The 26,625-nt window shown below is 54.7% G+C and overlaps 1 protein-coding gene and 1 long non-coding RNA gene across 13 annotated transcripts in view; one reads left to right on the top strand and one right to left on the bottom strand.

The window, feature by feature from the left end:
- Positions 1-26,625, bottom strand: part of nrxn2b (neurexin 2b) — a 626,275-nt gene that overhangs the window by 311,865 nt on the left and 287,785 nt on the right. For 9 of the 11 annotated variants that reach the window (XM_088608835.1, XM_088608828.1, XM_088608839.1 and 6 more), the window contains 5 exons: positions 23,396-23,557; positions 17,011-17,449; positions 13,996-14,379; positions 9,500-9,703; positions 5,840-5,866 (listed from right to left, as the gene is read on the bottom strand). In XM_088608835.1, coding sequence (XP_088464961.1) covers positions 5,840-5,866; positions 9,500-9,703; positions 13,996-14,379; positions 17,011-17,449; positions 23,396-23,557 — 1,216 coding nt within the window. The remainder of the gene's footprint in view (positions 1-5,839; positions 5,867-9,499; positions 9,704-13,995; positions 14,380-17,010; positions 17,450-23,395; positions 23,558-26,625) is intronic. The other 2 variants (XM_088608836.1, XM_088608832.1) reach the window with 1 other exon arrangement.
- Positions 335-25,510, top strand: LOC148646706 (uncharacterized). Of its 2 annotated transcripts, none has more exons than XR_015927611.1 (3): positions 335-421; positions 682-853; positions 24,989-25,510. It is a non-coding gene; the product is annotated as an uncharacterized LOC148646706 (long non-coding RNA). The 2 variants fall into 2 exon arrangements; XR_015927610.1 differs by lacking the exon at positions 24,989-25,510 and adding an exon at positions 1,056-1,782.

Here is a 26,625-nt window from a genome sequence, read left to right as displayed (position 1 = left end):
AACACACGAGGAGCTACAAAACGGAAGGATTTGTATTAGGCAGCTTTTCCCTCCCAGGATCTCATCCAGCCGTTTCTTGAGAAGACACTGTGGTCTTCAGCAGCATGGCTGGGGAGCTTTTTCCAGACTCCCACCACTCTCCGAGTACAGAATTGACTCCTGTTCTCGGGTCTTAGGAACACGACCACGTAGTCTGGGACGCCTGAAGGGTGTGGCTATTGGTCATAGGATGGACACGCCTCTCCTCCAATCAGCGCCGACCCTCCGGTATAGGGAGGCGCTACGCGTGACGTTTCAGCAGACGATTGGCTGCCATGTGGGTGGGCGGGGGAGAGTACGGTTTTGACTTCCTTGTTCTCCACGATGGGCGCTTAGCGTAGCCCGATGCTGGCTCGTTTGCGAGCAGAAGGAAACAAAACAGGTAATTGGTGACTCCACATTTCCGATCAAGATCACGGAGCGAGTCGCATGCCCCTCCCCTCTCGATGTTGAAAAGGAAAAAGCGGCCCTGAGTTAATATGAGGCTGACATAACAATTCACCCGTAGAAACATCGATCAGACGGAGTGCGAAACATTCCCAGTCATTTTGATCGGACACGATGCAACACACACACACAACAAGAAAAGCGCTCGCCTGTTGCATTCGCTTGAAATCAATTTAGAACCTTTTTTTTTTGCAGGTTGATGGATGTAAAACATCACTTTGCTTTTTCTCCGGAAAGCCCGCAGGAGCGACGCCTGGTGTCTCGTAGGCGGACAGGACAGGGCAAAGGTGGGGCTGAGTCTCACCGCTCTGGAACAGAGGAGTCTCGGGAGGACAGCAGATCCCGGGGTCAAACCGATCGAGTCCAGGTGAGGTGGGGATGATTTGACACGAGCAGTGTGGCGGCGAAACAGGGACGCGGGTTCGCGGCGGTGAATAAATATGGGGCGGAGAGGACGGGGTGGGGAGACGCTCCTTTACACAAAGAGTGGCGAGTGTCTGCAACAAACGTCTAACCCACGTGGCGGAGGCCCCGAACCTCTGAGGTGTTTTTTTTTTTTCAAAAACCAGACGGATGTGGATCGAACTTCCACTGCGGAATTGACCACCAGCTCCCAGACGAGCGCCCGGCGTCCTCGGGGGTGGCAAGATGTCTTCCGTTCGCGTGTCCGTGACGGCAACGTGCCCGATCCGTCCCGCTCGTTCCGCAGCGCTCGGCGCGGCGTGTGAAGGGTCGCTCTGTGGCGCCACCTGGCGGTGCAAAGCGCACATGACAGCCGAAGAAGCAGAAGGTTTAACGCAAACACAGGGACCCGTTTCCTCCTTGTGTTTGCTGTAGGGGTGCACTGGGAGGTTGAATATTGATGCCTGCACTTGAAGCATAATATGTAGCCCCTATTGCCCCTACGTTAGATGCGCTTTTATTTAAAGGTAAAATGATTGTTTTCATGTAAATTCCATTTCAGAGCCCCAATTTTTTCCTTTTAAGATAAAACTGCTCCCCGTGTGCTCTGATGGCATCCTTTTAAAACGCAGTTTTTGAAATCAACGTTTTATGAGCCACGCTCGAAGAAATTTGGCGCCTCACTGATCTCTTCCATCCAGGGGAAGAATATGTGAATTTTCTTGTTCTGTGCAGTTTTGTGCGTTGCCTTGAGATGCCAGCTCAGGGTACTGTGGGCCCCCCCCAGTCACGAAAGGCAACAAGGCTGTAAAGAGACTGCGCACACACACACACACACCACATGGGGAATTCTGTAGATCAGGGCCTGTAAGCAACTTCCTGGAGGCTCTCCTGCTTTTTCTTTCAACCCGAGTCGTCAGTGAAACAATTCGTATCGTTGCTCTTCTATCGAGTTCCACTCGGAGCTCTTTCCAGGTCCTGGGGATCCCCACCACCTCCACCAGCAGTGTGTACCCCCACCTGGGTGAGGCGCCAGTCCGCTCCCCACACCCCAGCTCTCAGTGGGGAGGAGAGCAGAGTGATGGAGCCAGTTCAGAGAGGGGGGTTATTAGGAGGCCATGATTAACCACATTATTTGCTAAATGAGACACACAAGATTCTCCTTAAGCTCTCTTACAGCTGAGGACACGAGACCTTCCCTTCTGTAAGGTCACCTCAGAGCCTGATTAGAAGGGCTACGCATCTAGGCAGCTAATTAAGTAATTAGACCAATCGCGTTACTGAAATCTCAGTAGGACGCTGGGGCTCCCCCAGGACAGGAGTGTTTGACCCCCCCCGATGTAGATTCTTCTGTTCCTTCATGAAGATAGTGTGGGGAAGAGAGGGGAAAAAAAGCAAACACAATGCTTGGGTGAGCAGCCAGATGTGTGTAATTTCAGTCCAGGGTGGCAGTGCTTAAACGTCGCAAAGTTTCTTCAGTCTGGAACTGAGGGGGTTTGATCGAGGTGGGTGAGACCCTAAGAGGTATAGATTGCCCCCTCAATAGCGAGAAGGCAAACTATAAGGCAGGGCTTTAAGGCCCGGGCGCAGCTTTACACAGAGAGTTGCCAGTGTCTGTAGCAGGATTCCCAAGCGGGGGGGTTCGAGAGATTGGAGGTTTCGTTGCTACCGCACCAAACGAGCGAACGGACTACAGGGCCTCCTCTCCTCTACAGACCCTCTTGCCGCTTGAGAAATCAGATGCGAGATGTGGAATACCGCGGTCAATGCCGCCCTCTAGTGGCGAGTCCGCTCAATTCCTCACCAGGCCGGCCACTATGCGAGTGAGGGAGCCCCCTGGTGGTAATACCGGTGTAGAGCAGGAGAACTGTCGGGAAACCGCGCGCGTTGAGGGCTGGCTGGCTTCCCGCGTGCCTTTCAATTAGCAAACTGATTAAGACCGGAAATCACAGGTGGGCGGCTTCAAATAATGAACACAATTAAGCAATTAAGATCAAAGCTGGAATGAAAACCCGAGGCCCTGCCTGGATGCTATATAAGCACTTTATGCACCAAACCCCCCCTCCCCAAGCACACATGGACCCCCCCCCCACCAACACGCATCATTGCAGGGCTGCTATGAGCTCCAAATCAGAAAAGCAGTGCAGGTGCATTGAACAGCTGATACATCTGTTCCTGGGTGACGATCTTTGCATTTTCCGCGAGAGGGCCTAGTGTGGAGTGAAGAGATATGATGGAATATAATTGATAATAATAATTGCTTACACTTCTATGGCGCTTTCCTGGACCCTCCACTCAGAGCTCTGTACAGGTCATGGGGATCCCCTCCACCCCAAGCAGTGTGTACCCCCACCTGGATGAGGCGCCAGTCCGCTCCCCACAAACCAGCTCTCAGTGGGGAGGAGAGCAGAGTGATGGAGCTAGTTCAGAGAGGGGGGTTATTAGGAGGCCATGATGGGTAAAGGCCAGGGGGGAATTTGGCCAGGACACCGGGGTAACACCCCTACTCTTCTCGAGAAACACCCTGGGTTTTTTAATGACCACAGAGAGTCAGGACCTCGGTTTTACGTCTCATCTGAAGGACGGCGCCTTTTTACAGTGCAGTGTCCCCCGTCACTATACTGGGGCATCAGGACCCCCACAGACCGCAGGGTGAGCGCCCCCTGCTGGCCCCACTAACACCTCTTCCAGCAGCAGCCTCAGCTTTCCCAGGAGGTCTCCCCTCCAGGTACTGGCCAGGCTCACACTGTGGAGCTCCAGTGGGGAGCTGCAGGGTGATACAGCTGCTGGCCTATACACTAGCACACGAATATGCACTGGCTACAGTCATACCTGCGCTGTCTTACTGTGTCTCATCGGGCCGGTACTCTGATCCAGTTCCATCCCGGAGAGAGGAAGAAAGCTCATTTCATTGTGCCTGCTCCTCCATTCCCGCCCCCCCCCCAGCTCTCATATGTGAACATATGCTCAGACGTGAAACACCGCCTACTCCAGCTCCTGCCTGCGTGAGCGATGGTGCTGGAAAGTGGCTGAACTCATGAAATAACAAGCTTGGGGATCACTTGAATTTTTTCCCGGGGGGGGGGGGGGGGCGGCATGGAGGTGCAGGATTAGCAAAGCTCTAGGGGGCCTTGGTTTTCATTGCTGGGCTGGACAGTGGTGGGATCCTTCTGTGTGGAGTTTGCATGCCCCCCCCTCCCAGTTCATGTGGATTTCCTCTGAGTGCCACTTCTCCTCAGGACGTGCTTGAAGGCTCACTGGCATGCTGGTTGGCTTTGCCCATTTCTTAAGAAGCAGGAGTGGGGGGGGCGGGGGTCCTCCCTTGTCAATCTGCCCCACGTGGGGCAGCTGTGCTACAGTACTGGCCCTGACACAGCTAGGACAAGCTTCAGCTGAAGACGAGTTTTTGCCCGAGCAGAAATGTAGTGACTTTCTGCGGCTGGATAGCTCAGGCTTAACTCATCCTAACCCCCCCCGCAAACACACACACACACTCACACACACACAAACACACAGGAGCAAACACTTACCTTAAAACAAGGTGGCAAAACTGCCTTCACCGACACACTTCCCCACAGACAGCAGTTAGGATTAAGAGCTCGAGAACGGCAAGCCGTCTTTTAGACGGGCGTTGTGTCAGATCTGTCCCCACAACCACCGTGAGAGATACCTCCACAGCTGATGTGCCTGAAGAAGTCTGGGCTTCACGCGCCCTGAGGGGGGGAACCTAACCTCCTTTCAGCCATGATGCACTGTCTCCACGTGTGGCCTCGAAGCAGGCTGAGCTAGCCGCGGTGCTGCTGAGCTCACTACTACAGAGACCCACTGCGTGGATCCTAATCGCAAAGCACCGCTTCCAGCCCATACTGTGGTATAGGAGGCACGTGGGAGGGGTAGTTACGCATATGATAACAGCTCAGACCCCTGTCCTTTGAGTTGAGCTGTCACATGTTTAACGGGCAATGATCTTTCTGAGAGTATCTGCGGTTGTTTTTTCTACATTTGTCAAGAGGTTTGTCCAAAGGCAGCGAGTGTGAAGGACTCAGGGCACGGTGGAGCTGGCTGCAGTGGTACAGGCTCGTGTTCGTCTGATCCGGAGCTGCAGGACTGGGCTGATCGGTGTAGGGGTGCCTGCGGGTCTTTGGATAAAGGAGGGCGCAAGCCCAGATCCCCGATCTGCGCCGGGAGAGGGGCATCGGTCTTGCCTTTGGGGTCCTGACTGGCCCGCGTGGGCGCCGAGTGGAAACAGTGCATCGGGGTTTGGGACCCTGCTCTCGGGGGTGACAGATGCGCGTCTGTGGCGTGTGTGTGTGTGTGTGTGTGCGCGCCCCTGCTCCCAGGACCCCGCCCCACCCCCACCGTGAGAGAAAGAGAGAGAGAGAGGGAGAGGGAGTATGAGCAGGTCTGAAGGTGACAGGGTGAAAGAGGGAGGGATCGACAGAGCAGGGTCAGAGGGGCGGGCCCTGGTCACTCTGGACACAACGACCAGAGCGCAGAGGGCCGATCAGACCGGCAGGCCCTGCCCCACTTCTGAGTGGGGCCCCTTCCATGCAAGACCAGCGGTGCTGGGGTGACGCCGACACAGACGCCGGGCCGAGCCAGAACCAGAGACCTGGGTGCTGGATCAATGAGCTAACGGCTCCTGTGGCCACTGTCCAGACCGCAAAGACCAGAAGGGGGTTTGTCTGGGAGCTCGTTTCATAGGATCTGAGCCGCATCCAGCAGGAAGTGTGTCTGACCCTGGTGCGTCTGCGAACCGCGATTGCACTGTTATGACGGCGCAGCAGCAGGAAAGGGGAGGAGGAGAGGTGTTTGGGAGAGCGAGCGAGCGAGAGAGGGCGGGCTGGGAGGGGGGAGAGGAGGAGAGAGGAGAGGAGGGGGGTGCAGAGTGCAGAGAGAGCCGATCGTTTTCGAAGAAGAAGAAGAAGAAAATTGCGTAGGAACCACTTACTGAGGTTACAGTCTATCCTGATACAGTCTGGCGGGAGAGAGAGCGAGATGGTGAGATAACGGAATAAGGAGAGGACAAAAAAAAACATGAAAAGAGACACATTTTACATCCTTCAAGGTACATTCTGCAGACAACCAAGCAATGCACAGTCCACCTTCCGGGGACGAGCGACGAGTCAGGCCCTCCCTTTACCTTTCTGGAAATCCCCTCCCTCCCCGAGTCCTAAAAAGCACAGTCAGGCAAACCCCTCGCTTGCCCCTCTCCTTACGGGGGCCTGGAACGGCGACTGACTCCCTCCCTCCTGCGCCGCGCTGATCGGCACCCGCGGGTCCCGCGACGGGGGACGAGGAGCAGGGGAGGGCTCGGGCGGAACAAGTGTGTGACCCACACAGCGGCGAGGGGTGAAAGGCTCTACGCCGGAAACTCCTGTCCTCTGAGCGGGACGTGTCTCACTCACTGAGCTGAGCGTTGACCTAGCGTCATGGCAGCGTCAGTCACCAGCTGAGCTGTGACAGGCATCGCAGGTGCGATTTTTCCAATGCTGCTCAGCAGCGCCCCCTGGAGGCTGCTACTGGGGGCCACGTGCCCTGGATTTGGGGTTTTAGACCGCCATCTTGGGCACCACCCCGCCTAAAAAAAAGCACAGGGCTAGTCCCCTGAAACTGGGGGAGGCAGTCCTGTGTACCCCCCAGTTGGCAGTGGTGGGGTATACTGTAACGCAGGGAAATGGGAACCTCTCCGGTGTGTTCTGTGACCTGCGACCCCCCTCTGGACGAATTCGGAAGGGTGAGCTGTGATTCCCTCCTCTAACGGAGGGATGCACGGAATCGGGCATTTTGCACGGAAAGAAACACCTCCCCCGACAAACGGTAGGGATGGTTTATTTTAAGATGTGCCAGCCAGTACAGAGAATGAAATCCGCACGACTTTACGCATCATCTCGTTCCAGGGCGTCCTTTGTCAAACGTTCTAGTTTCACGCCAGGCTGCTGCAGCCTCCTCCAAGTGATCGTCCTGCAGACGAGGGGTTCGCACGATTAGCGTCTTGCTTCTTTTCCCCTGGCGGCACACTCTGAACCCGCGCTGAGCACCACAAAGAGGGCCAAGAATCGCTCCGACTGCCCCCCCAGGTGAAGGGGTGGCGGCCAAAGTGCATTCTGGGAAGGCTTGACGCCACGCTTCCCATGAGTCCCATGAGCGAAACCCGGCGGTAACGGGCGAGCCATCAGGGGCGCTGCCCCGAGCGGGTGGATCTGGGAAGGGTAGTAGGGCCCCTGCCGGGATCAGCGCGGTGGGCAGGGGGTGAGATGGGCGCGGTGTGCCCTCCCACTCCGGCTGCGTCTGCAGGGAGCTGAGGGGGGGGGGTGGGGGTCACAGGGCCCTCTGAGACTCTACACATTCCTGCCTGGCTCGCTGCTGCACTTGAAGGAGAGGAGAAGCTGCTGAAGGGTTTGCCTTTTCAAGGAAGTCTCTGTGCACTTTAGGAACGGAAACTGACACAAGCATTTAGGAAAAGGCGGCCTGCACGCCCCAGCCACGTTGTGCACCAGCCCAAGAGACCAACACCCTAGAGGAAGTGGATACCCCCAGATCCTGTGCTCACCTCCTCATTTTCACTGGAATTTTGTGATTACACCCCCCCCCGATACCTCCCAAGTGGAAGAGCCCATCCCTGCTCTTGCTACGATTCCTCATATCTGAGGAATGAACCATCTCCAAGACGGGGAGGCTCCCTCCCAGTTCGCGTGCTTGCTGTATTCTTAGAACTCCAGTCCGAGGAAGATGAAAGTGTTTATTTCTCAGGCTTTAGCCCGTAAAAGGTCAGGGGACTATTTTTATTCCCGAAATGATTCACTCTCGGCAACAGCAACGGGCAGGCATATAATCTCTGCTTCCTGGAGCTCGCCTGAGTCACGCGGGTTAAAAACAAGGGCTTCTGGCTGCAGGAATGCTGTGTCTCCGGTCTGTTGCTCACAGGGCACGGGCCCAGTGTGCTCAGTGAACTGCGAGATAATGACCTAAGGATGATCCTTAGGTCAGGAGCCTTGATCAGCCAGTGGAAAATTGGATTAAGCCAATTTACAAAAGTAGATTCCTTGCCCTTTCAAATAACGGTTCCGTGAACAAATGTGACCCGACCATATCTACTCTGCCATCCTGCTCACATCATGATAATAGTGATCTATAATAGTGCTTTCTGTGCTATGCACAAGGCCATATACTGGGTCTACACTTTACTGGATATCTGATACTCTAGCAAGACAGTATTAGACTCCATCTTCTCACTAGTTCACTAGTGTTCACTAGTTGCTGGGAGTAATGGTGATCCGCATCTGTACGGCCACACGGGGGGGGGGTCCTGCTAAACTAAGCACAGTGCTGTCACCGATGGGCTCTCCACCCCTCCCTCCCTGCCCCCTAGCGGCGAAGGGCTGCGTGTGCACGTGACGGTGGCCGAGGCGTGTCTCGTGCTGTCAACCGCTACAGAACAGTGGACACAAACAGCCACGGACCGGACTCACCGCGGCTGGGCGCCCGAGCTGCCAGGGCGGCCCACGGGCCAGGCGTGCCCACCCTGTCGGCGCTCTCCTCCAGGGGCGCTGGACAAGATGGCGCCGCGCCCCGGGTGGAAAGCGATGGGCAAATTCTTGCTCTTTCGGGCTCCAGTGAAACACTGCGCCAGCTCTCTTTAATTGGCAGCCCTAGCTGGGGACAGTGTTAGGCACGATTCTTTGGAGGAAATCCTGCCTGTTGATCATGGGCCAAGCCAACCTGGCATCTGGCTCCGGCCCTCACTGGTCAGGAAAAGATATGCCGAGAGCCGTGATGCCCTCTGTAATGTGGCTTTTATCTAGGCGCAGGGATATTGTGTATCGGCACTGCTCGTCCGGTTAAAACTGCTGGCATTCAAACGCCAAACTTAAATAAACCTCCATCTCTTTTGGAAAGAGTGGCGGCACCACCGCCATCTTCACTGGTTTGTGGGCAGGGCTTGAGGCCAGTGAGGCCGCAAGACTGGAAAGTAAGAGCAGTGTGCTGTCAGAGGGGGTGCGCTCTGGGCTACAGATGTATGTGCTGTGTTTCCAGGGGGCAGGAGGGCAGGTCCTGCCCCCTGGGAGGGGGGACATCAGGGGGTAGGGGCAGGATCTGGGGCAGTGAGCCGGTCTCTGTGGCTGTTTGATCCGAGGACCGCAGATCACAGGCCATTGAAGGGATGAAAAGTTCCATCTTCTGGGCCGTGGTGGAGAAGGGGGGTGGGAGAGGGCGAGGAATGATCGCAAGACACAGAGAGAGAGAGGGGTAGGGGGGAGAGAGAGAGAGAGGAGGGGGACGTCTGATGTCGAACCGGGACGGGGAGATTCTCTTCACCCCCTGCCAGAGCTGCCCGGCCCCCTCTCCCCAGCTGGGCCCCCGCGAGAGAGGCCCCGCCGCGTCCACCGCGAGGGGGGTGGGGGTGGGGGGTCTCTTCGGCCGAGAGCCCCAGGCGGCTGGAGATCAGGGCCGGAGAGGGGAGAGGCAGGCGAGAGTGGGGGAGCTCTGTTCGGGATAGAGGGAGGAGAAGGGGGGGAGGGGGGGGGCGCAGGCGTACTCTCCACCCCCGCCTCGGTTGTGGTCAGTCGGGAGGAGGGCTTGCAGAGGGGCGGGGGGGCTGGGGGTTTACCTAGGTTGACGGTCAGTTTGACCTTCCCGCCGTCCAGCTCCAGGCGCAGGGTGTCGGCTGACTCCTTGGAGGTGGTGGCCATCAGGAGGCCGTAGGCCCTCTGGGACATGAAGCGCAGGGACACGTCCTCGGCCTCGGTGTGCATCGTGCCGGGCATGATGATCTTCAGGTACATGCTGCCGTCGTAGCTGAGCACCGTAGCCTCTGCGCAGACAGCAGGGGGGGAGACAGGGCAGGCCCTGGCGTCATTAACGGGGGGAACCGCAGCCCCGGTGTCTCAGGCTGCTCGTTAAGTCTCGGGAACACGCTACATTCACTGAAGTTACAGAGCAAGTGACCGATTTTAAAACTTCAAAGCACAAAAGCACGGGAGCTACCATGTTGTTGAGAGTTCCCACGAAATTGCGACGGGAAACGGCCCTTCCTGCTCACTAGTCCCTGTCAGGATGATGTACACGATGTCCTGTGATGTACGAGTGAATAATAATGCTGTTTCTTCTGAACCCCGAAATATGAAAATAGCCTTTGCCAGGAAGGGGGAGACATTTGTCTTTCATGCACAGAGTCTAGGTGGGGCGGGGGATTGGAATGAGCTGGATTTCTCTAGCAGGTGTATAAATTCACGGCGGTACTGAACGCACGTGACTGGGCGGCTGGTTCCACCCTCCCACAACCCTTTGTGGAAAGAAGTAATAATAATTATAATAATAATAATAATAATTGCTTACACTTATATAGCGCTTTTCTGGACACTCCACTCAAAGCGCTTTTCAGGTAATGGGGACTCCCCTCCACCACCACCAAAGAAGTGCCTCCTGTACGCAAAGGGTGGTGGGGGTATGGAACAAGCTACGGACGGCAGTGCCCCGTCTGGTAGTCCCCGAACACTGAATTATTCCTAATGCAGTCTCATTTTTCAGCCCATTTCTGATATCCCAGATCACACAACATACTCGCCCGTCAGTGAGGAGTTCTTATCTGCCTTTATTGCAATGTAGATGCTTTGTGCTACAGTGGATCCCAAAACAGACTTTGTTTTTTTTTTTTTTAGAACAGGAGGCACAAAGGGTGGTGGGGGTGTGGAACAAGCTGCCCAGCCATGTGGTTGAAACTGATACTCTTGTCTCCTTTCAAAAAAACAGAAGGATAAGATCCTCGGATCAGTTGGCTATTAACCACCAAATACGCCAGATGGGATAACTGGCCTCTTGTTTGTAGCCTTATGCTCTGAAATCTGCCCCAGTAACTAGCTGGCTTTGTCTTACTAAACCGGGTTGTAATTCTGCTCTGTCTGTAATTCCTCTGGTATTACCGTGGCGGCATTGCGATCTCTGTATCAAGCAGCTTGGCATGGTGCTCACAGTGCTGACGAATACCATGGGATAAATTCGCTGCAGATTTACAAACCTTTCCCACTATCCAATATTGGGCAATGGCAGTAAAGGGAGTTTGACGGCGTTTTGGCACAGTGAGCTAAAATGGCACTCCCAGAATGGGAAGAAAGGGGAAGAAGAGAAAAGGGGCCTGGTCTTTCTCTGCATACCCCGTCTACTGCACACAGCCTGCACTGCTCCTCTCATACAGCAGGTGGCGCCAGAGGAACACGAAACGCACTGTCCACCAGGGCTGGCCGTCTCCAGCATCTCCGCACAGCTGTTTGGATACTGTGCCCCATTTCGCTTTCGGAGACGCCTGTGATCGAGGAGCAGGAGATTCCTGGGCAGAATCACACCAGCTGAGCGGGATGCAGTCCCCGCTCTCTTCCGCTTCTGTTCTGAATTCAACCCATTCAAAAATGAATTCAAAATTCAGCCAGCAGCCATGTCACCCTGCAACTCACAACTGGCAACCCACTGAAGCTAAGCAGGTGTGAGCCTGGTCAGTACCTGGAGGGGAGACCTCCTGGGAAAAACTAAGGTTGCTGCTGGAAGAGGTGTTAGTGGGGCCAGCAGGGGGCGCTCACCCTGCGGTCTGTGTGGGTCCTGATGCCCCAGTATAGTGACAGGGGACACTAGACCGTAAACAGGCGCCGTCCTTCGGATGAGACGTCAAACCGAGGTCCTGACTCTCTGTGGTCATTAAAAACCCCAGGGTGTTTCTCGAGAAGAGTAGGGGTGTTACCCCGGTGTCCTGGCCAAATTCCCCCCCCTGGCCTTTACCCATCATGGCCTCCTAATAACCCCCCTCTCTGAACTGGCTCCATCACTCTGCTCTCCTCCCCACTGAGAGCTGGGGTGTGGGGAGCGGACTGGTGCACTATGGCTGCCGTCGCATCATCCAGGTGGGGCTGCACACTGGTGGTGGTGGAGGGGAGTCCCCATGACCTGTATTATTATTATTATTATTATTATTATTATAACCCTTCGGACTTTTGTCTGTTCCGGATCAGGAGGCAGGATCATTTGCCCAGAACAGGGGGAGGGGGGGCATTGGTTCTGGAGAACTGCGGTGTCTGACCGTTTTAATCCCAGCTCGTCCCTCAAAGGACCGGTCCGAATGAACAGCTTCTTCAGAAATGAGCCGACAGACTCACCGGCCCCTTTCGCACGTCAAAAAAAACGTCTGCTTTCTGCTTTTCCTGGCTGCTGCATTCTGACTTGACCAAGTAAAAAAAAAAACTGCAAGCAGCTACAAATGACTAAAGAAAACAATGTGTTTTTAGAGAGGGGAGAATAGAAAGTCAGTCAGTTGTTACTCCTGTTATATCTGACTAGAAAGAGCTCAGCCAGGGGAAAGAGAAAGAAACAGACAGAGAAAAGAGAAAGCAACCTTTTTTTTCCCCCACCCTCTCATGCTACTGCGTCTCGAAGGGGAACTGCCGTCCCAATTTCTCAGTCCGGTTGTTAAACGCCCGGCAGCAGAATAAATTCCTTGAAGGGATCACGACTTTTGACGAATTCCCAATCCAGCACAAAATCGTGAAACGTTGTGAAAGTACTGTACGTCGCCGTGTTGTTCCCGCGAACTGCGGCGTGAAGCGGCCCTTCCTGCTCACTAGTCCCTGTACTGACTAATGTACTGAGATGTGAAGCAGCCCTTCCTGCTCACTAGTCCCCGTACTGACTAATGTACTGAGATGTGAAGCGGCCCTTCCTGCTCACTAGTCCCTGTACTGACTAATGTACTGAGATGTGAAGCAGCCCTTCCTGCTCACTAGTCCCCGTACTGACTAATGTACTGAGATGTGAAGCGGCCCTTCCTGCTCACTAGTCCCCATACTGACTAATGTACTGAGATGTGAAGCGGCCCTTCCTGCTCACTAGTCCCTGTGATGACTAATGTACTGAGATGTGAAGAGGCCCTTCCTGCTCACTAGTCCCCGTACTGACTAATGTACTGAGATGTGAATGAGCCCTTCCTGCTCACTAGTCCCTGTACTGACTAATGTACTGAGATGTGAAGCGGCCCTTCCTGCTCACTAGTCCCTGTGCTGACTAATGTACTGAGATGTGAATGAGCCCTTCCTGCTCACTAGTCCCTGTACTGACTAATGTACTGAGATGTGAAGAGGCCCTTCCTGCTCACTAGTCCCTGTGCTGACTAATGTACTGAGATGTGAATGAGCCCTTCCTGCTCACTAGTCCCTGTACTGACTAATGTACTGAGATGTGAAGCGGCCCTTCCTGCTCACTAGTCCCCGTACTGACTAATGTACTGAGATGTGAATGAGCCCTTCCTGCTCACTAGTCCCTGTACTGACTAATGTACTGAGATGTGAAGCAGCCCTTCCTGCTCACTAGTCCCCGTACTGACTAATGTACTGAGATGTGAATGAGCCCTTCCTGCTCACTAGTCCCCGTACTGAGATGTGAAGCAGCCCTTCCTGCTCACTAGTCCCTGTACTGACTAATGTACTGAGATGTGAAGCAGCCCTTCCTGCTCACTAGTCCCTGTACTGACTAATGTACTGAGATGTGAACCAGCCCTTCCTGCTCACTAGTCCCTGTGCTGACTAATGTACTGAGATGTGAGGTGGCCCTTCCTGCTCACTAGTCCCTGTACTGACTGATGTACTGAGATGTACGAGCGAATAAGTACAGGTTGACCAGCAGACATTTCACTGCAGAAATGTTCCAGCGTGATCCGCAGGCAGAGTTAACCAGTGAGTAGTATTTGCCAGTGAAACCGTCTGGGAGAGGAGAGCAGTATTTCTACTGGATGAGAAGAGCTGGACTCACAAGCCTGCTTGTTTACAGGGTCACAGGGCCGCTCCACCTCACCGGAAGTCCTGCTGCCTCGTTCTGAAGCCCAGAAACACGGCGCTGAGCAGACCTGGAAATCTCCTCTCTTCTGTGGGAGGTTTTTTACCAGTCAGGCCGCAGTGCAGGCGGTGTTTTTACTGTCACTGCGGTTTGAAACGTGCTCATCAGAGCAGCACGCTTCCCCTCCGCGGCCCGGACTCTGATTCTTATCCCTGGTCTCCTTGCCCGTTCGCCAGCAGGACGATCTCCCCCCCGCCCCCTCCCCCTCCCCGGAGAGCCGCGCCGGCGTCTCACCGGTCTCACAGTTGCGGCCCAGGTAGCCGGTGCCGGTGCAGTCGCAGATGTAGCGGTTCCAGCCCTCGCGGCACTGCCCGCCGTTCAGGCAGGGGGCGCTGGCGCACCTCTTCTGCAGCTCGCGGGTGCAGAAGCTGCTGACCCCCGGCACGCTCTGCATCTCCGCCAGCCGCCGCACGTCCCGGCTCTTGCCGTCGATGAAGAGGTCGCGCACGCAGCCCACGTAGCCGTAGTTGAGCAGCGCCGTCCACACCTCGGGGGGCAGGATCAGGCCGGCCCGGGACTCCGGCAGCCCCCCCAGGTACATCTCGCTGTCCAGGTCCAGGATCTCGCTGCCCTCGTTGGAGTTGAAGGGCGTGCTGCGGGTGTCCACGGAGATGGAGCCTGACGGAAATGGGAGGAGAGAACCGTTTACAAGAATCCCGACCGGGTCATGCACAGGTGATCGCCTTAACTCCTGTCCTGGAGTCCTTGCACTGGCTTCCTATCAGGTTTTGTGCCGACTTCACAGTCATCCTGCTGGCCTGTAAGGCTCTACATGGCCTGTCACCTCGGTGCCTGTCTGGGTTACTATCATCGTGTTTTACTTCCTACATCACTCCTGCGCTGGAGTCCCTGCCCTGGCTTCCCATCAGGTTTTGTGCCGACTTCACAGTCATCCTGCTGGCCTGTGAGGCTCTACATGGCCTGTCACCTCGGTGCCTGTCTGGGTTACTATCATCGTGTTTTACTTCCTACATCACTCCTGCGCTGGAGTCCCTGCACTGGCTTCCCATCAGGTTTTGTGCCGACTTCACAGTCATCCTGCTGGCCTGTGAGGCTCTACATGGCCTGTCACCTCGGTGCCTGTCTGGGTTACTATCATCGTGTTTTACTTCCTACATCACTCCTGCGCTGGAGTCCCTGCCCTGGCTTCCCATCAGGTTTTGTGTCCACTTCAAAATCCTCCTGCTGGGCCGTAAGACTCTGCATGGCCTGACACCTCAGTACTTGTCTGGGTTACTATCTTCCTCCTACTGGATGAGATCCTGGGATCAGTTAACTCAGGCTAGAGGGGCTGGACAGCCTCCTCTTGCTTATAACATTTCTTGGGTTCATCTCCCTGGGCTTCTGCCACTGCTGTGCTATCTCCGCACCCCTCCTCCCCTCGTAACTGCAGCCAATCCTCTGAGCTCCTTTAAAATCTGAAAGTAATGAATTGTCCATTAGTCTCTGCCCTCCCCCTCCTCCGACCCCCCCCCCAGACACACACCGAGATCAGGGTGAAGAAGGAGGCTGAGCGATCTCTGGCTGTATGGGCCTCGTGCTGCTGCTCGTCCAGCAGCCACTAGGTGGCGTGGGTGAGTTTTGTGTCGGTGAGCGTGTGTATCACTTTAAGGAAGGTGAACACAGCCGCCTTTTAGTCTTTGATGCTATATTTGGAAGGTGTGAAAAGGAGGGGGGGGGGAGACTCCAGGAAAGAATGTCCCTCTTGAGGTGTCTCCACTTGATTTACGGCTGGGTTTTAATTATCTATTAAAATGCAATTATAGTGGGGCTGGAGGAGCCGGCTCAGTGTGTCTCCCAGTAGGGCGCCGCGACAGTGATTAGGTATCAAGGACCTCCTACGCCACCGGGGTTACAGACACACGCACACAGACTGCAATGTGAGCTGGCTAGCACAGAGGCAGAAGCCACAAAGGGATAGAGAGGACAGATGACAGAGAGACGGCTGTAGGTGGAGAGACAGAGGAATTCTTGTGGACTAGTGAAAGGGCGGGAGGGCAAGAAGGAGACAGAGATAAGGATGGAGACTTATCTGTGTGTTGAGTAAAAGGATAGCTGAGGAAGAGTCATAGAAGACAGAGTGACAGGGAGAGTGACGGCCGGACTGGGCTGTTTGTGTGCTCACTAGTGCACAGCCACACTGGACTGTTCATCTGCTCACTAGTGCACAGCCACACTGGACTGTTCATCTGCTCAGTAGTGCACAGCCACACTGGACTATTCATCTGCTCACTAGTGCACAGCCACACTGGACTGTTCATCTGCTCAGTAGTGCACAGCCACACTGGACTGTTCATCTGCTCACTAGTGCACAGCCACAATGGACTGTTCATCTGCTCACTAGTGCACAGCCACACTGGACTGTTCATCTGCTCAGTAGTGCACAGACACACTGGACTATTCATCTGCTCACTAGTGCACAGCCACACTGGACTGTTCATCTGCTCAGTAGTGCACAGACACACTGGACTATTCATCTGCTCACTAGTGCACAGCCACACTGGACTGTTCATCTGCTCACTAGTGCACAGCCACACTGCACTGTTCATCTGCTCAGTAGTGCACAGCCACACTGGACTATTCATCTGCTCACTAGTGCACAGCCACACTGGACTGTTCATCTGCTCACTAGTGCACAGCCACACTGGACTGTTCATCTGCTCAGTAGTGCACAGACACACTGGACTATTCATCTGCTCACTAGTGCACAGCCACACTGGACTGTTCATCTGCTCACTAGTGCACAGCCACACTGGACTGTTCATCTGCTCAGTAGTGCACAGACACACTGGACTATTCATCTGCTCAGTAGTGCACAGCCACACTGGACTGTTCATCTGCTCACTAGTGCACAGGAACACTGCACTGTTCATCTGCTTAGAAGTGCACAGGAACACTGGACTGATCATCTGCTCACTAGTGCACAGCCACACTGGACTGTTCATCTGCTCACTAGTGCACAGGAACACTGCACTGTTCATCTGCTTAGAAGTGCACAGGAACACTGGACTGATCATCTGCTCACTAGTGCACAGCCACACTGGGCTGTTAATCTGCTCACTAGCGCAGAGATTCCTCAAAAGAGCTGTAGTTTTGCAGCCCATATGTGGAGTACTAAACAGTTTACATATTTACTGTCCTGACACACCACGAGCTCCAGAGCACCGGACAGGAGAGAGTGAGCTGATTGCAGGGTTCACTCTTCACCAGAACTGCGCTGGGACTCCCCCCACACTACGGCCCTCGTACCCTTGCGGCCCTCCCGCTGGAAGTCCACGTGGCACCACTCCCCGTCGTTGACTTTCTTGTTGCTGGCCCTCAGCTTGATGCTGCCCGAGCCCATGTCCATGAGCAGGTAGAGGAAGCCGTCCAGCAGCTCGATGGCGAAGTAGTCGGCCTTCAGCAAGCGCTCGGGCCGGCTCTCCTTGGGGCCCTGCAGCCGGCCGTGGCTGAAGAGCAGGAGGCCGCTGGGCTCCGTGGTGCGGAAGTCGAAGGAGATGGAGCCCGTCTTCTTGGTGTTCCACTTGGGCAGGGCGATGTAGGACTCGGGGGTCTCGAAGGTCACGGGGTCCAGGGCGGCCACGTCCTCGCAGCGGAAGACCAGGTCCCCGTGCAGGCTGATCTTGGGGTCCCCTTCAATGGCCAGGCGGGACAGCTCCAGCTTGAAGTCGTTGTTCTTGTACACCACCTGGGCGGGAGACAGAGGGGAGGGTGGGGGGGGTGAGTGAGCGAGGCGGAGGGGGGAGGGGGGCCGCGCCGGCCCAGGACGGGACGCTAGCGGAAGAACTTCCAAAGCACAAGAGCAAAGGGAGCTTGGTGAAACTACTGTGAGCTGCCATGTCGAGAGTTTCCCACGGAATTGCGATGTGAAGCAGCCCTTCCTGCTCACTAGTCCCTGTCAGGAATCGTGTCCTGAAGCATCGGAATAACCGAATCTCCTAGGACTGCCCGCAGAGGGCGCTCAGGTAGACTAAAACAAGAGCGGGCGCAAAAATACTCCAATCCCAGCAGCCGGGGCTTAAAAACACAGGCTTCTGGAGAGCCGTCGCTGGGCTCCTGTCTCCCCTGCTCTCCTTTCAGTGCTCTTGGCATATGGTTGTGTGAAAGAGGCAGATCTCGGCCCGCTAGCAGGGCTGGGATCGGAACACCACAGCGAAGCCCTAGAAGAGAATCCTAAGAGCGATCAACAGTTGAATTCCGCCCATTAAACCTTCAGGTGACCTGCGGTGGCCGATGAAGGTCGGACAGGCACTGTCCGGAGCCTTTTCAATGCGTGTTTTTAAAGTTCAGCTCGGGACCGAGGAGGAATGAGTCACAGAAATATTCGGCACAATGCCTGGAACGATTTCCAGTTTGCTGCAACGACAGAGGACACGCTGCAATCGGGCACATCCATGTTGCGTTTGATTGCCTTTGGCAAGCAGAGCTCAGAGAGATGTCCACATGTTTGTTTGTCACCTTGAAACTGCGATTAATGACTAATTTGACTTCGGTTCGCACCCATTTACAAAGATGGGTTAGGTGGGGTGAGGTGCTTTCCTCGGGGGGGGGACAAAAGCTATGCCCCCCAGGTGGGATTTGAACCCGCAACCTTTCGAGCTCACGTCTAGAATCCTGACCACTGCACCACGCTGCTGCCTCGTGAGAAGCCCTGAACAAAGGAGGGCAGATGAAGGTTTCTGTAATGCAGGCCCAAAGGTGAGACCATTCCCCAGGAACCTGCAAGAAATGGCTGGGTGGCGTTTCGGGCTCGAAGCTCAGCACTAGCCGACAAACGAGCAGGGTGGTCCAGACAGCCTTCTCTCGGCTGTCACCTTTATTACCTTCTAAAGTGCGCTGAATATTAAGTAACAGACATTCATTAAAAGCTCAATCAATAAATTAATGAGTTCTCTTTTTCAGAAGAAACCTGTTGGAATTTTCTGAACTGCCAGTTGTCTGCGGTCTTACGTGGGAATATGTTCCAAAGAAAAACATGTTTTGTTTTTGGTTCCTAAGGACGAGTGCGGCTGTGTTCCCTGACATCCGCCATTGTCTGGCAGCGGTGTTTGTTGAAATAATTCTTGAATTCCTCAAACCCTGCACAGCAGTTCAGAAAACACGATGCATGTAGCAGAGCACTTAACACGGAGGTTGCCCTAACAAAAATGCAGAAAATGTGCCCATTGTGCCCCCCCCCCAAAAAAAAAAAAGTTCATGCTGACTGGGCATGAGGTCAGAGGTCAGAGGTCAGAGGTCAGAGGTCAGGAACTGGCTCTGTCCACACACCCTGGTGTCCCTGCAGAGGGGGGGGTTGTGGTTTTTTTTTCTTTTTGGGAAGAAGGGCTGGCTGGCAGGGAGATAAGACTGGATTATCGAAGACGAGAAGGAGAGAGGGGAAGCAGGCGGGTTAATCCTGGGCATCAATCGAAGAGATCAATTTTTAATTTGGCCGCGGCGAGGGGGAGGCTGGCGTGGAATTAACGCGCCGAGCGCCTGCTGCCTGGAGGGGGGGGGGAGAGAGAGAGAGGGGGGAGGCAGGGCGAGGAGGCACAAGGTCACAGGAGAGGAAGGGAGGCGCCCCTGCGCAGCGCCAGGGGACAGGAGGAAGACGGGAGGGGAGAGTGGCAGCAGAGGCTGATGGACGAGGACAAGAGGCCCGAAGCAGACACATTCTGGGGCGGGACGCGGGGGGGGGGGGCTGTCGGTTTGCAGGGCGGTCAATTAAAAATGACACCCCGCTGACAAGACGGCCGACTTCATGTTGGAGCTCGCCGGCTTTTCGCTGCCGACAGCTGGTAACCGCGGCTGAAAAGAATTCCGTTGGTGCCGTCTGGCGCGTTTTTATTGATGGCCGATGCGCTGCTGGAAGTCAATCGGAGAGTGCAGGAAACAAGGAGAACACCGTTGCCGCCGGTTTATAAGCCTGCCGTCTGTGGGGAGGCTGATATATTCTCCCTGTGCAAGAGGGCTTCAGGGATGTCACAGTTCTTACTGCAGTGCACAGCCATTCCTCTTCAATGACTGCCTAGTCTCCGCAGGGGGGTGGTGAGCCCGACCCAGCAGACAGTGGGCACAGGGCGGGGTACACCATGGACAGGACACCAGTCCGTTACAGGACATACACACATACCCCCCAGGCAGGACACTAGTTTGTCGCAGGGCACACACTGACGCATACGCTGGATAGACAGTAGTCCACCACAGGACACGCACACACACACACACACACACACCCTGGACAGGACATCAGACCATCCGAGGACACACACACCCTGGACAGTCTGTCGCAGGGGACACATAGACAAGGACACACCCTAGACGCATGTACTCACCCTGGACAGCCCACCAATCCATCACAGGACATTCGTCTGTTACAGGACACGCGGAGACACACATGCTGGACAAGACAGTAGTCTATCACAGGACACACACACAGGACAGAAACCAGACCATCACAGGACACACACACCCTGCACTGTCCAACAGTTTGTCCCTGGGGGATACCAATCCATCACAACACACACACCCAGGACAGGACACTAGACCATCACAACACACACACACCCTGGACCAGGACACTAGACCATCACAACACCCACACACCCTGGACAGGACTTCAGTCCATCATGGGACAGACACACACATGCAATCGCCCACACACTCCAATTAACCTGGACTGCGTGACCAATGGGCAGTGGGAAGAAACTGGAGCGCCTGGAGAAGGCCCACATGGGGGGGTAAGGGGAGAGCATGCAAACTCCACACAGAAGGGGTCCCAGAGCCGGAAATGAATCATCACAGGATGAGTGAGGCAGCTGCCCTAACCTCTGAGCCCTCATCCGCAAAAAAAGGACATTTTAGAAAATCAGAACATCCACAAAAAAAAGAACAATTGAAATCATTGTTAAAAATACAGTGAAGCAATTTATGGGAGGCTATCTAATCACGGCTAATAAAAATTCAGACAATCTTAAAATTCCTGAATCTGCTGCTTGTTTGTTTTTACCCTAGCCTGTAATGGACTCTTAGTTCCCGAGAAATCTATTCTCCCCAAAGCCCTCGATCTGGAATAGGCTAAGCGCAGGATAAGCGCTTCCTGAAAAACCACGTGCCCGTTCTTTCAAAATGAGCCTCGGCAGGCTGCCCCGTTGATCCCACGGCACCAGCGGCAGAGTGAAACCAGCGGATGGAGGGTTGATGCAGCTCTCTCTGAGTCCGCGGGGCGTGCCGACCGCCTGCCCACAAACCCAACCCTCCGTCTCACCCCCCCCCCCAGGTGAATATCTTTCACGGCCAGCAGAGGGCGCACTGCAAGGTCAAGCCCATGAACTCTCGGACAACTGGAAGCCTACGCTACAACCGCAGTCGAGGAACCCAGGGCTCAGACCCGGACTGAACAAGACTGTGCCAGCCCCCCCCCCCCAAGTGCATCTGCCTTCTCACTTGCCCCCAGTTTGAAAAAGAAATCAAATCGCAGTTCTGATTGAAAAAAACTGGCATCGTTTCAGTACTTCAAATGATAACTTTACATCATCTTTGCCAGTACATTAGGAATAAACATCTAATAGTCATCAGGGAAAGACGGGCGCTTGTTAGAGCACATTGAATCACTTAATTGCCCGGCTTATTAAGATTATAAGGAATTTAAAGACTCCCCTTATGAAAACGGCCTCTTTTTTTCCTACATGCCATATAATCAAGAGAGCAACCATATATTTTAACCACTTTATTCTTATTCCTGTAAATCGCTTTTTAATTTAATAACACAGCGTGTCATTAAATATATGACTAATTAGGAGGAAAACAGTGAAATCGCCCATGGCTTGGCTTAGGACGGGAATTGACAGGCAAGGCATGAAGCACCCTGAAAGTGTTTCTCCTCGTTCTCCCGCTCTCCGGAAGATCCCGAGACTCCGGGATGGAATTGTTCTGCAATGCTGGGGGCACAGGCCCGGACCCTCTGCTCTCCAGTATGCACACTGCCTGCTGGCAAGCATGGATGAAGACTGGGGGGGTCCCGCCCCTGGTATTGGGGGACCCCCCCCTGGTATTGGGGGACCCCCCCCCCCTCACACCTGCTGCCTTCCACTGCAGCTGAGCTCTTGACTGAAATGAAGCCTTAACTGAGCCTGCGGGTTGCCGGGCCAGAACCTGTGCCAGTTTCTCTTTCTCCTCCCAAAGCAGATTGCTATGGACACTCAGCCCTGAGCTGCTGGGATGCGCTGGGGATGAGGGTTTAATTAGCGCAGACAGCAAGCAAGCACTGCCACTAACTGGCCTTTAAAGACCTTGCCAAACTGGCAGGGGGAGTTTTCCGAACACGAGACGGGTGCCTTTAGCTTTTAGCAAGAGGGATAAGACCTGGAGATTCCTTGCGGTGTAATGGGGTTCCTTGTGCGCCCCGATTTTCTGATGAAGTGCGCCCCCCCCACCTCCCTGCACCGAGTTACCCCCGGAACTGAACGTCTGGAGCTGCATCGATCATTAGCGCAGCCCCGCCTTTGTGTGCAGACCTGCCAGGCCCGAGTCTGCGGGACCGTCGGAATTCTTTCAACAGCTGCTAAAAGAAAGACGACCTAATTGCCAATGTGCAATTAGCGCTACACAAACCCGAGCGACTATTATTGAATATTAAACGAGATGGAAAAAAGTCACTGCTGATTTCATTCCGGATCCTTAACGAAAAAAAAATATTCTTTTTCTTCGCCATTTCCCCTCTTTGGATTCTTTTTCTAAAAACGAGACGCGTGCTCGGAACATGTCGTCCTGTTAATTGGAGCCTTCCTCGGCTGGTTCGTTAAGACCCTGCACTCTTGGCTCCGAGCTCATTAGCAAAGCTCTGATTAAATCCATCTCCTTAAAGAAGATAAATAAATAGGAAAACAAAACATAGGAATAGTGGTGGGGGGGGGGGGGGTAGTTTGCGATGCTGCTCTCAAACCCAGGACAGCTCTCGGGTCCTGGGTTTGATTCCGAACCAGGGGCACCTTCTGGGGGGAGTCCGCATGTTCTCCACAGGCTTTCTCCAACAATGGTACTGCGGTCCACTCCCACCTTCCAAAAACTTGCCTTCCTGGAGAAACGGCATCTCTTGATTAACCCCCTGTGTGAGAGTGAGTGTGCAGGTGTGTGTGACCTGTGGTGGACTGATGTCCCGTTCAGGGTGTGGTCCCACTCTGGGCCCTGTGTCTCCATTATAGGCTCTGGGCTGCTGCTGCATAGATGCACAGCACTGAGAGGGATAAATTCCTGCTGCACTCTGAGCTATTATTGCGTCTGTTTAGTGGGTACAATTTTTGGGGGGGCACTCCCTGACCCCCCTACCTCCTTCCCTGCTCCTACAACCTATGTGTGACCTCGGCCACAGTGACCCCTGCTGGGAGGAAACTGAAGTGCCACCTGCCAACACGTGCACAGTGGCGCTAATGACTGGATTATGACGCGCGCTGAACTGCCTCACGTTCGCCAGCACATTGCAGCCGTCTTTAAAGGTCCGTCTTGTCCCCATAAGACCCCCACAGGCCACCCCAGTCACCCTGAAAAGCTCGGAGGCTTAGGGAGCTGGCCGCCAAGTGCCCCTGGGCGGCGATCAACGGCGTGACCGCGAGACGCCGGGACAATGTCTCCCCCTTCTGGACAGCACAGCACTTACGTCCTTCAGGCAGCCCATGAAGTTGTTGCTGACTGGTGAGCCGGGCAGGTCGGCGGTGTTGGGGCTGCCCCCGATGTAGAAAAAGTCGTCCGAGCCCAGCATGGTGTAGTCTTCCTGGGTGTAGCCCGTCGTGGTCAAGATTCCGTCCACCGAGATCGTCACCTGAGCAGGCGAGAGCGCGCCGGGAAGAGGGAGCGAGAGGGGAGGAAGAGAGAGAGAGAGAGGAGAGGAAGAAGCTGGATCAAACACAGGGGCAGACAGAGAGGCCCTGGATCCCTACAGACCCTGCTGATCGAAAGGCCTGCTCCTAACGCCAGGCGGCGTGGTGGCGGGGGGGGGGCGGCGGGTCGAGGGGCAGTTACTCCAGAGTGCAGTTGCGGGATGCGGCCCCTGGGGCGGCGCTGTTGGCGTTTCCCCCAACACAAGCAGGGCAGGAGAGAGGAAGGAAGCTTCCGAATTGCTTTTGATCTGGAAACTCGCGACTGAAAGCCCCTCGTCCTCGAACCACGGCGCAACCAGCTTTAATTTATCACCCCTAACTAAGCAAGACGTCTGCTCGTTATTTAACTTTGGGGAAATGACCGATTTAGAGGGGAGAGGTTCGGCCCTACTGGAAATATCTGTGCATCCGTATGAACTTGAGTTATGAGCATAAACTTATCTAGCTGTCTGTCTAGTCATTAAGGTTGACACATGCACCTAAAATGCACTCACAGCAATTCCACTTGTCTCATAGTTTTACTTTCCATGACTTTGTACAGGCAGTCACACGCCCTGTCTCCCTTTGTCACAGGCGCTAGGAACTCATCCGTATCTTTTATCTTCACTCTCTCACCACGGGGGGAGGGAAACTATTCACTCCTTTGTCACTTTAATTTATCGGCGTTCCTTAAAGGAACCAGCCTGATTCCTCCTTCCCCTCGCTCACATCTAGCTACCCAATCAGGAAGGAGATCAAAGGCGCAGGCGGACACAGATGGGGGAGATAGCGCAGCTGCCAGGCCTATCTCTGCTCGGGAAAACCATTCATTCGACTTGAAAGACCTTAAGACGGCTGTCAGTATCAGCACAACCTTCAGAAATAATGAAGAGCTGCAACGCGTTGAGGACGTTATACAGTCCCGTGGCACTACATTATTCTACAACCCCATCGCTGTGAGCCGCCACTTAATTATTTTGGGCAGGTGGCGGCACAAAGGGGACATTTCATCTGGTTGCAGGTGTTAAAAGCACAGCGCAGCTCCACTGCTCTGGGAACAGCTGGTGTAGCCGCTGTGAGCGATGTGGGGTTTGCGCAGTATGTCACAAACCTGCTGGAATCGAGAGGCTTTCCGCTCAAAATTCAGTGAGGCCTGATGAGGCCACAGAGCCGCCTCGTGCAAAGAGAGGAATTGAATTTATAACGGGGGGGGGGGGGGGGACCTCTTTGCACAAAGGGTTGTGGGGGTCTGGAACAACGACCATGCTGTTCCAATCAGTCTGGCTGTACACATGCACCACAAGTGGGATAGGGCACTCGGTCGGCTCAGTACTGGCATTCTGGGGGAAACATGCATCAGTGTCAGAGTTCAAATACAAATACTTTTTTTCCAGCCAATACATACAGTAGCTGCTCCGCCGATGCGCTCGAGAAAGCCTGGGAAAGACCGCCCCCTGCAGGCACAAGGCCGGCACTGATCGGGCGTGCGCTGGGTGGCACAAAAAGCAGACCAGTTCCCGTTCGTCGCCCGGGCAGAATCGCTCTCTCGTGGCCACAGGGGAGTGTGTGATGCACCCCCGCCCCCCAGCTCCGTCCAGCCCCTTATCCAGACCAGCATCCACCCCGTGACCCCCAGGGCTCAAAGATGACGCCAGACAGGAGCCGAGGGGGGTGGGGGGCGCACCCCTAAACTGCACTCTGAAGAGGTACCTGTCGCCCCGCCGGCCCCCCCCCCCCCCAACACACACACAAACACCCCCCTTTCCGGGTTGAGTGTCTGATCTGTTTTTCGTTGCACAGGACACTTTTTGGTCACTCGTACTTTCTCCCCCCTATAAACAGGGGGCAAGCCATTTTTATGTCTGCTGTAGCTGTGTGGCGTTTAGTTTTTTGGGGGGTTCTGTTGAGCGCGCGGTTTTTTTAGAGGGCGGGGATGGGGGGAGGGGGGGGGTTGTTTCTCTGGGGTGGAGGGGCAGGTGGAGTTGGAGGAGTAGGGGGGTGCCTGCGGCGATCCCTAGCTGTGTCGGGGAGGGAGACCTGACTGGGGGGACAGGAGGACGTGGCGTGGACGTAGGGGGTGCAGGTGCAGATCTTGAGAGTCGCCTTTCTTCCAGGGATTAGTTTCAGTCAGCTGGGGGGGGGTGGGGGTGGCCACTTCTTCAGATACACCCCTCACGCACACAGCCACACTTCCCAGTACCCCTCCTGGGTGCTTCTGTCAGCACTGGCAGAGGTGGGGGTGTGCATGTTCGGGAGCTGTAGGTGATTAGCGCACATAAGCAAGCGCACTCCCTCCGAGAGACCTCTGGCCAGCTCAGAGCAGGCGCCAAGCTCCCGGCCTCGCGGTGGTAATTAACGACTCGTTAAGAAATGGACTCCAGCCAGCTGCCAGCCACGTCGTGGAATCACGAGGGTTTGCTGTCGCCCCTAGATTTAGAATTCAGGGGCGCTTTAATTAACGACTCGTTAAGAAAAGGACTCCAGCCAGCTGCCTACACTTAAAGCTCCCCTCCCCGCCTACACTTCAAAACTCCACTTCTGCAAGGATGCTTGAAAAAGTCACACCTGAAGACTCACCTGTCACACCTAGGGACACACCTGAAGAAGACTCACCTGTCCCACCTAGAGTCACACCTGAAGAAGAGTCAACCTGTTCCACCTAGAGTCACACCTGAAGAAGAGCCAACCTGTTCCACCTAGAGTCACACCTGAAGAAGAGTCAACCTGTCCCACCTAGAGTCACACCTGAAGAAGAGTCAACCTGTCCCACCTAGAGTCACACCTGAAGAAGACTCACTTGTCACACCTGAAGAAGACTCACTTGTCACACCTAGAGTCACACCTGAAGTAGACTCACCTGTCACACGTAGAGTCACACCTGAAGGAGACTCACCTGTCACACCTAGAGTCACACCTGAAGAAGACTCAACCTGTCTCACCTAGAGTCCCACCTGAAGAAGACTCAACCTGTCTCACCTAGAGTCACACCTGACGAAGACTCACCTGTCACACCTAGAGTCACACCTGAAGA

Source organism: Lepisosteus platostomus, chromosome 16 (assembly GCF_059453375.1).
Source record: "Lepisosteus platostomus isolate fLepPlt1 chromosome 16, fLepPlt1.hap1, whole genome shotgun sequence".
Lineage (NCBI taxonomy): Eukaryota > Metazoa > Chordata > Actinopteri > Semionotiformes > Lepisosteidae > Lepisosteus > Lepisosteus platostomus.
The sequence above is the reverse complement of the archived record's forward strand: the minus strand, read 5'-3'. Positions and strand labels throughout refer to the sequence as shown.